The sequence below is a fragment of the Meles meles genome, chromosome 18 (genome assembly GCF_922984935.1).
Source record: "Meles meles chromosome 18, mMelMel3.1 paternal haplotype, whole genome shotgun sequence".
NCBI classification, from domain to species: Eukaryota; Metazoa; Chordata; class Mammalia; order Carnivora; family Mustelidae; genus Meles; species Meles meles.
This window is the reverse complement of record NC_060083.1, coordinates 38,808,593-38,818,299: the sequence shown is the minus strand read 5'-3', so window position 1 is coordinate 38,818,299 and position 9,707 is coordinate 38,808,593. Positions and strand designations below refer to the sequence as shown.

The following is a 9,707-nucleotide window of genomic DNA, read 5'->3' as shown; positions in this document are numbered from 1 at the left end:
GGTCCCCACCCTGTCCCCAGCTGCAGGAAGGTGCAGAGAAAGGCAAGTTGGTGTCATGAAAAAAAGTGAGGACCAAGAGGCAGGTGCCAGAGGCCCTCTGGACTCTGTCCCACAGGTCTCCCTTTCCCACTGGGGAGGGGGTGTGTGGGACAGGGGTTCTCAAATGTCTGTGCCTATGATATTTTAAGAACCTGGGTAGACTTGCTGGGTTTAACAAATAAAAATACAGGACACCTAGTCACATTTAAATTCCAGATAAGCAACACATAAATTTTAGTGTAAGTATGTTCCAGATAGTGCATGGGAATACTTAGTATATTCATACTAAAAAATTTTTCAGTTTATCTGAAACTCTCATCTAACTGGGCATCCTGTGTTTTGTCTGGCAGCTCCAACCTCCTGCCCTCTGCCTGCCGCTCTTTGCACTGGTCCCTTCACCTCCTCAGTCCTCCCAGTCTTCCACATCCACTCCCTCAAACTCCTCCATCCCCTTCTCGGATCCATCATTGCACTCCCCATGATACCCCTGAGCTCATCCATCTTCCTCTCCCCTAAAGGCCATGCCTCTGTGGGACTCCAGGTCTGGGCAGAGTGGCAGGGAATCCCAGCCAGGGGTGTTGGTGCTACAGGGCAGGGGCAGGAGGGAAGGAGGGTCAGGACGGAAGCCCAGGTTAGCAGCAGCCTCACTAAGGAGACAGCAGTGTGGTTGTTGCTTAGGAGAAGGTTCCAGGACTCCATGGATTAGGCCCCCTCCTTGGTAGAAGGGCTAGCTGGGGCCAGGGCCAACTGCATGGGTAGGAGGGAAGAGATGCCCCTGGCCATGACCTTCTCCAAACTCCAGAGTCACCAGGAACTGGAAATAGAGGCCATTTTGTGGGGCCAGACACTGATTTCACTTGGATCAGGAGACTGGAAGATTCTGTCCTTAGGGGCAAAAAAAAAAAAAAAAAAAAAGGCCAACAAATAATGAGAAACAGAGACAGGGAAAGAGGGACAGAGAGAGAGACTAGGGAGCCGGTGAGAAATACAGTCAGGGAGACACGGGACCAAATCAGAGACAAAGGAAATAGAAACACACACAGAGAGAAACAGACTCCAAGGGAGACAGTGATTCACAGAGATGGGAAAACAAGCCAACACGCAGAGATGGAGAGGAACCGGCGCGGAGACAGCGATAGGGGAGAACAAACAGGAGGACGGACCCGGGAGGAATGGGGAGAGACAAGGAGAGGTTACACAAGACGGACGGAGATGAGAACAGAGGTAAAAAGAAAGCGGTGAGAGAAAAAGGAAAAATAAAAGACATTTAGAGGAGGAAGCCTGACCATCCCTACTAAGTTGGGGGTCTTTTTCAGTGGCAAAGTCAGATTTGAGACGCGGCAGGGGATGCCTAACAAGCTCTCCCGGCTGGCCGGGAGCCCTTCCTGTCTCCCCCCGCCTGGGAAGAGCACCCCCACCCACCATCTCCACTGTGCCCCCTCCCCAGGGGTCCGGGCCGCATCTCTCCTGCTCCGGCATGGGGTCCACACATCTCCTCCGCGTTTGGGAATCTGGCTCTCACCCCGCGCCTATGACCCCCGAGGCGGCCTTCCACTCCGCCCACTAGCCAGCTCCCCTTGGGCGGGAGCTCAGGGAAAGCCTAACTCGGGTCCCAGCGCAGCGCAGCGCTGCTCCGTGGGAATCCGGCGTTGGGCGATGCTGCCACCTGTCGGCGGGACCCGGGAAGCACAGCGCGCCTGGAGGGCTGGGGCGCGGCCGCTGAGGGTGGGAATCCCGCCCTCCTAGCCGGGACCGCCTCGGCGGGGTCTTTCCAGGAATCCGGATGGGCCTGCTGGGCCGCGGCTCTGCTCGCCTAGCTTCCGCTTTTCCCCCAGCTGCCGAGCCAGGGGGCAAGTCTCCGAACCCTGGGCCTCAATTTCCCCTAGAGTCAAATAAAGGAAGTGTAGGAACACATCCTCCCAGGATTGCAGGGGACCCTGGGGGGACACAAATGTACTAATGTTATGCTCCTGGTATCAACCAAGCCGCCCTTCCCTCTCTTCTTGGCCAAAAAAAAAAAAAAAAGGTGATACCTCTCCCCCATACAATGCCTTCAGTCCACTCCCGGGCCTCCCTCTCCCTCAACCTCTGTCCCCCGCAAGCCCAGATGGGAAGGGGTTTGAAGTGGGCGGCCCGGTCTGCCCGCATCCTTTCCACTCCCCGCCCGGCCCAGCACTACCTCCCTCAAGCCCGGGGCCACTTAGGAGTGGAGGAGCGGGGGCGGGCAAGGAGTAGCTCGAGAACTGACCCCATTTTTTTTTTTTTTTAAACCGGTTAACTTCTTCTACCTCCCAACTCGCAATATCCAACCCCGATCTTTTCCCCTCTCTTCCCCTCCTCCTCCCCCTTCCTGCCCCAAGTCCGGCCCTTCGCGGATGCATAAGCTCCGCCCCCATCCCCAGGCGGGGCCCCATAGGTGGACAGACATGGGAGAGGTCGCCGCCCCGCCTCGCCCCTCCTCCCCCTACACACGGAAGCTCCTCGGCCCCCGTGCCAGGATGTCCGACACCTGGGTCCCCGGCCTTGTACCCACTTTGCTGTTCGGCCTGCTGGCCGGCCCCCAACAGGTGAGCGCTTGGGAGGTGAAAGTATAGAACTTTCAGGGCCCTACCCTTGTGGGTCAGGGGCCTACTTCTGGAGCCCGGTCACCACCTTCCATTGTCAGGATTTCCTCCTGACTGAACGCAATTAGCGACTTCCTTTCTCTTTTTGCCGGGGAGGTGGATGTGGGGACAGCGGGGGAGTCCCTGAGAAGGTCTGGGCTCCTGTCGCCTGCAGGGGGACCGTGTAGAGGGACCCCACCCCTGCCCACCACCATCTGACACTTGTGCCTGGCTGTGAGTGGGGACTTTGACCCTCCTATTAGCCAGGGCTTGTCCTTCCCGCTTCTTCCCGCCGCGTCAGAAAGCGGGGATTAGGGGGGCATGAGGCCTGGACGCCTGGACAGCCTGTCACCCTAACCCTGTTCCTCTAGTGCTGGGTGACCTTGGGGGAAGCTCTCGCCCTCTCTGGGACTGTCTGTTTGTGCCTTAGGGGAGAGAAGGCTCCTTCCACCCCTCTTGGGAGTGGAAGTAGGATTCCAGCCTGGGCAGGATTTGATCTGGCTGCTGGACCCGAGACGGGCTTGACCTTTGAAATCAGTGATTCTGAGCGGGTCGCAGGGTTTATGCACCCCCTCATTCCTCCCGTTCCTCTGTTAAACTCTGAAAATGTTGGGGGAGATCCGTCCAGTCTTGGGGTGGGAGGTCATCCTGGCAACTGACATGGGCCTAGAACTGGAATTTTTCACTTCTGTTAAAGAATGCCAGCGACATCCCAGGCTCCCTCCCTGGAACAGGGCACAGTCACACAACCGTGTTGCCTCGCAGGGCTCTGCCCCCAAGCCCTGGCGCTCCTCCTCAGCCGCCAGGCAAGCCGTGGGTGCCAGCCCTGGGCTGAGCATCCTCTCGATTCCTCCCAGCAACTTCAGGAGGCAGGGGCTGACAGGCTCCCCATTGCAGGTGTCTGTAAGCTGAGGCGCCCAGGACCATGCTGATGCTCAGTGGAACTCAAAACTGAGCCACCTCAGACAAGAGCACCCAGACAAGAGTTTAAAGTGGGGGAAGAGAATTTGGGAGATCTACCCTCCCAAACACCAACTCAGGATTAATTTATTAAACCTGTTCATTTTCTGTCCTTCTTAGTTGGGGCCTGGAGAGTGGGGAGAGACAGGGTCTGGAACCTGGAGAGGGAAGAGGGTGCCCCCAAGTGCCTGGACCCCTTGGTCTGTCCCCACCTCTGCAGGTGGCTCTGTGTGCCCTGAAGCTCCAGACCTCTCTGGGCCAGGCTTTGGGGGTTGATTCCTGCTCTAGTCCCCCGGGGCCAAGGCTTATGGGAGGGAGGCTTCCAGGAGGAGCTGAGCCTGGAATGGGGAATCAGCCCACCTGTTACTGGCTGTCATTGGTTTTCTTGGCTTTACTGTTATTAGTATTTGAAAGGTGATTGAGTTATTTCAAGTAAAGTTATGAAGACTTGATAGTCTTGTTGCCAAGGTCGCTTCTGTTTCTTAACTGTGGTTGTTTGTCCCCCGAGGCTGGGGTGGAGTGACAGATAACCTCCCATTCCCTTCTGTGTTCCCACCCCTGCATCCCCCCCCCCCCCCCCCCCCCCGCAGTCTGGGAGCAGCCGGGAGGAAATGAAACCAGGTAATCGGTGAGTGCCCATTCATTCATTCTGCGGATGTCGTGGCGGATAGGTTTTTCACCAGTGATGACAGACCAAAGTGCCTGCCTTCCCAGAGTTTACATTCTTCGACACACGATGCACAAGACAAGGGGAGACTTAACAGTATGCTAGCTGTGGGTAGGAACGCTGCAGAAGAACGTGGTGAGGGGCGCTGGCAGGGAGGAGATGGCAGTTTTCAATGAGATGGTGGGGGGCACGAGCCAGCTTTGCAGATACCTAGGGTAAGAGTGTTTCAGGCAAGGATTCTGCACATCATTGCTACTCCTATGGTTAAATTCTGGACCCGTACCCTAGATACCCCCACAGAACTGGTGTAGAAGAGGAAGGGAGGGAGCCGGGCCAGGAGAGGAGGGTCTGGGTGGCTTCAAAGAGCAGGGAACCCCACCCCACCCCACCCGCCAGGCAGAGGGCAGAGATGGGAAAGATCAATAGGGGGTTGGCAGACCATGAAGGAGGAGGAAGGCAGGAGGAAGAGGGCCTGCCCTTGCACGCAGGTGTGAAACAGCCAGGAGTGTTCAGGGAAATCCCAGTGGGTGTGTGTAAGAGGGCAAAGAGGAGAGGCTGGTTGCTGGGGGTCCAGACACAGGGGAGCCACTGAAGGGAGGCCTCCAGCAAGGTTTTGGGTGATGAGATTGGCTGGGTAGGAACTTGCCTGCGGTATGGGGAGTGATTGGATGAGCAGGAGAATTGCTGGCCCTGATTGTAGATGAGGCATGGAAAGGAGATGGACTGGAGGGGAGGTAAGAGGCGTGAGCTTACAGACTTGGAGGTGAGCGGGTGTGGTGCCGAGGGGAAGAGCTGGGGGTGCCTGGTATCCGGTGGAGCTCTGGTCACAGATCTGGGTGAGGTGCAGAGCAGGCTCGGGGGTGGGGTGCTGATCTACTGGGAACCTGCTGCAGGCTCTCAGGTACCGGGCAGCAGGTGGGGAGAGGTGCCGCTCCCCGGTTTATGACCCCCCCCAACCTCTGCCTCTTTTCTTCCACAGGCTGCTGCCAAATGTGGACTCTTCTTGTAAGTTTGGGGTTTGGGCTATAACTTCCAGTCCGGGGTGGAGACACGCCGAATCCTTCTCTGCTTGCCTTCATGCGGGGGGGAGGGGCAGAAAGTCACCTCATTCGTCATGTTCACCCACTGCCTTTTTTGCGAAAGAGGGTTTCCCCGCTCCCCCCACTCCCCGCCCTCTTCCTCCAGCCAAGGGGGGCGGAGTCGCACTTGTGGGCGTGTCCGAAGTCTAATCCCCGCTCCTCTTTCAGCCCCTCTGGGTCTCAGGCTGTCTCTCCTCGGAGGGGAACCACCCCACCCCCGGGGAGTGGGGCAGGCAAACGGCCTGTGCCCATCTTAAAACGTAAATAAATGCCAGAAGACCTGAGCGCAAGGAGGAGGGGCTTAGGTGGGCTGGTCCCTGAGCGGAAGAATGTTTCCATCAGCCGGGGAGGGGCGTCTGGGTGGCTCAACGGGTTAAGCCTCTGCCTTTCGCTCAGGTCGTGATCTCAGGGTCATGGGATAGAGCCCTGAATCAGCAGGGAGCCTGCTTCCCCCACCCACTCTGCCTGCCTCTCTACCTACTTTGGATCTTACTCTCTCTGTCAAATAAATAAAATCTTAAAAAAAAAGTCAGCCTGGATGTTCCAGGAACACGCTCTCCTTCCCACTTCTTAGTCCATGGGCACCAACAGGGCTCTCCACAGCACTCCGCGCCCCCCCCCCGCCCCCCCCCCTCCCGCCTGCTGAAGTCTATAGGACCTTGCTTACACCCATTTCATAGACTCAGGAGACTGAGACCCAGAAGACTTGGCACAAGTAGTGAGCCTAGAATCCAGGTCCTGAGTCCCAGCCCCAGGGCCCCCCAGGTCCTCTACTCCCCACCCTGCTGGGGCGTGGCTTGTGCCTAGAGGACATGGGTGAGTTTGGGGGAGTCTGGGATCTTCCTGCCACATTGGTACCAACAGCCTCTCTTTGCCCCCCCACCCCCACCCCCCAGCACTTGCCCCAAAGGATTCAAGTGCTGTGGTGACAGCTGCTGCCAGGAATACGAGCTCTTCTCCAGTCCCCTGAGGTGAGCCCGGGGCCGGCTTCTCTGGCACACCCATGGGGGGGGGGGGCACCGGGACTTCCTGCCCAAGGGGTGGTCTAGGTTGGGGCGGGAGGGGTGGTGGGGACAGCCCAGGGACTCAGGGAGATATCGGTGGTTCCTCACCCCAGGATCTTCGTCATCACCTTCCTCATCATCTTTCCCCTTTTGTGCATCTGCGGCCTGGCTAAGCGGTTCTGTCGCAACTGTGGAGAACCGGAGCAGGAGCCCCCAGTGGATCACCAGGGGCCCCCGGAACCGCCTTCCATTGCGCCCACAGAGAGGGTCAGGACGTCTACCTTTGACCCCCCGCCCCCCTACAGCGAGGTGGGTGTCTCTGTCCCACTCCTTGCTCCGTTCCTCAGCGGGCCTGACCTCCCTATTGTCCAGATTTTTAGAGCAATGGGATAGTGAGGCCGTCCTTACACCACCGGGCCCCTGGACCTTGAGGGGGCTTTGCAGCCACCGTTGGGTCGCCCTTCTCCCTGGGAGGGATGCACAGCCAACACTTGGGTGGTGATGGCTGGTGCCAGGCCCTGAGAAGACTCTGTCCCCTCTTTCGCCTGCAGATTATTCTGAAACCTGTCCTGCCCCCCATGGAGCCACCCCCTCCCTACAGCTTCAGTCCCGAAGAATATGCCAGGGTGCCCAGGGGCATCGACAACCCAGCCTTCTGAGCCCCCCAGCCGCCTGCCTGCAGCTGCAGCGTCCACGCCTCCTTGGTTAAGCCAGAGACTCGTGGGACCCCTGTGATGTCCCCACCTGTCCTGCCACGTCTCTGGCTGTTCCTCATTTTAACTTATTGCTTTTCCTATCCCGGTTCCACCTCCGCTGTCTCTCTCATCAGGAGCGCTGGTCTGGAGGGTCAGCATCTGCCCCCACCCCCCAATCCCATGTCAGAGGCTGGCGGGAGGAGCATGTCAGGTACCTGACAGTGGGATGCGCTATGCTGAGGTGTGGAGAGAGCCCTGTTTCTGGGGGATACACACATCTTCGACTGGACAGCCAGCTCCAAGATCTTCTAGAGGGCACTCCTGTTCCTGGGAGACTTGACAGCATCGGTTCTAGAGAAGACCCCATTGTCCCCCCCCCCAACCTGTGTACTCACTAAATTTTAGCTGATTGTCACTGAGAGTCCGCCTCTGGCTGTGTGGGGAGGTAACTGGGGAGTGAGCCCACGTGCCGCTGAGGGGCTGGGGTGTGGGCAGGCCACTGAACCCCACATCCCACCATTGACTTGTCAGTGATGAGCCTGGGCAGACAGTCCATCTGTGAACCACCCTCTGGGAGAGGATCTTGGCAGATGCTTTGACCCAGACCCAGGGCTTGGTGTGAAAGAGCCTGGACCCGGAGCTGGGGGTGACGCAGGAGTGACTGGTCTTTTCTTCCCCATCCCGTCCTCCCACTGCTCTGCCCAGGGGATGTGGCGCTCAGCTCCTGCCTTTCTCACCATGGGGTAGGGAGGGGGCAGAGGAGAGGAATGTGGGGGCAGCTGGCCATCTGTGGGGGACTCTGGAGACCTTGACCTGCCCCACCCTGGAAGCTCCTGGAGGGAGGAGAGGAAAGGGCAAACTCTCCCTCTTCCAGCCCCCTGTGTGGTTCGGGGCACTCCCACCGGAGCTCATCTGTGGGGTTAACCCCTAAGAGGAAAGAAGCATTTGTCATTGTATCACGGGAGAGAGTCTTCGAGGGGCATGAGTCCCCATGGGGCCTGCAGCAGAGCGTGGAGCTGGGGGACTAACATGGGGGACGCAGAGTGAGAGAGACCCCCTCCATGCTGGTGTCCCAGGGCTCAGGCAGGGATACCACCTCTGCCGTGAAGCTATCTTTGCCCTGCTCCCCTGCAGCCCACGAATGCTGCTGACCTTCCTATCCAGACATTGGCCAAAGCTCCTGGGAGGATCGGAGGGAGATCTGGCAGTGGTTTGCAGGCGGGGATGCGGTCTCCAGTGGTCTGAATTATACCCAGACTTAGGATGTCATGACCCAGGCAGACGGCAGGGCCGGGGAGAGGGAAAGGCACAGCCAGCCCCAGAGATGTTAGGGACAGGGGCTGCCTGGCTGGGGCTGGAGACAGAGCTCCTGAGAGGCAGCAGTAGCTAGGGACAGTATCGTGTCAGAGTTAGCAGCTAGGAGAATGAGTGCGGTCACCAGAAGTTTCCCTTAAGTTTCTGGGACTGATCCGGGGTGGGGGAGAAGGAAGATGTCTTTGCTGCTTCATGCAAGTGTGTCTAGCCCCAGGTGGGGAAGTCCCAGGGCTGATGCTGCCCTCGCTGGGTAAACACCCACCTTGGACAGGGGAAATGATAAGCAATGGGCTTTGTAGACCTTAAGGAGGAGGACCTCTTCAGCCCGGACACCGCCGCCTTTCATCAAAGACGGCCAAGACCCTTCAGTCCTCCCCAGCAGACCCAGAGTGGCCGGAGGGCAAGTCTGGTCATCGTGAAACCCAGCCTTGCTGGGACCTGGTGGCACGCAACTGCCAGTTCTAGGTGTCTCTGCTTATGGCTGGGGGGAGGGGAAAGAGTGTAACCCTGAATCGTGACATAGCAGCAGCATCCTTTCCCACCATGAATCTTTACAAAGCTCCTACTATGTGTCGGGTGCTATGCCTGGCACTGTGTATCCGTTAAAATTGAAAATGCATGTGGCCCAGCAGTTCCAGTTCTGGGAAGGAGCCTCCCGAGAAGCTCAGAGAAACCCGGGAAGATGTCCAGTGCAGCGTTGTAGCTGGGGGCATAAATCCAGTTACGAGGCCATCGATGGGAACCAATTATACACGCCAGGTCTATCCATGGTGTGAGTGCAATGCAGCCTTTAAAAAGGACAAAGGAGGGGTGCCTGGGTGGCTCAGTGGGTTAAAGCCTCTGCCTTCGGCTTAGGTCATGGTCCTGGGGTCCTGGGATCGAGCCTGCTTCCCACCCCCCTCTCTCTGCCTGCCTCTCTGCCTACTTGTGATCTCTGTCTGTCAAATGAAAAATAATAAATAATAAAAAATAAAAATAAAAAGGACGAAGGAGATCGGCAGCACCAGCTTGTCACAGTGCTCATCATTTATTGTCACAGGCAAAAGGCAAGTTGCAGAATAATGGTCTGTGATCTCAATTTGTAAATATATATACTCGATCATGCATATATATATATATATATATATATATATATATATATATATATATGCTTCTTTCCTTTACCAATGTTTGGAAAGATCTAGAAAGATACAAACAGAACCACACCCACTGCCCCTCTTGTAACAGTGGTTGGCACCGTGGGATTTTTTTTACCTTGTGTACTTTGTCGTATTTTTTACAACAAGCAAGCATTGCTTCCTCGGATTCAAAAAAAAAAAGACTTCTTTAATGGAGATATAGGCGGC

General features: G+C 57.1%; 1 protein-coding gene across 1 annotated transcript; it reads left to right on the top strand.

The window, feature by feature from the left end:
* Nucleotides 1–2,474: 2,474 nt before the first annotated feature.
* On the top strand, nucleotides 2,475–9,281 carry TMEM92 (transmembrane protein 92). The gene is made up of 5 exons (XM_045983835.1): nucleotides 2,475–2,606; nucleotides 5,249–5,274; nucleotides 6,245–6,319; nucleotides 6,466–6,661; nucleotides 6,904–9,281. Exons 1-5 carry the CDS (start codon nucleotides 2,538–2,540, stop codon nucleotides 7,009–7,011), a joined length of 474 nt encoding a protein of 157 aa, XP_045839791.1. The 5' UTR covers nucleotides 2,475–2,537; the 3' UTR covers nucleotides 7,012–9,281.
* Nucleotides 9,282–9,707: the final 426 nt, after the last annotated feature.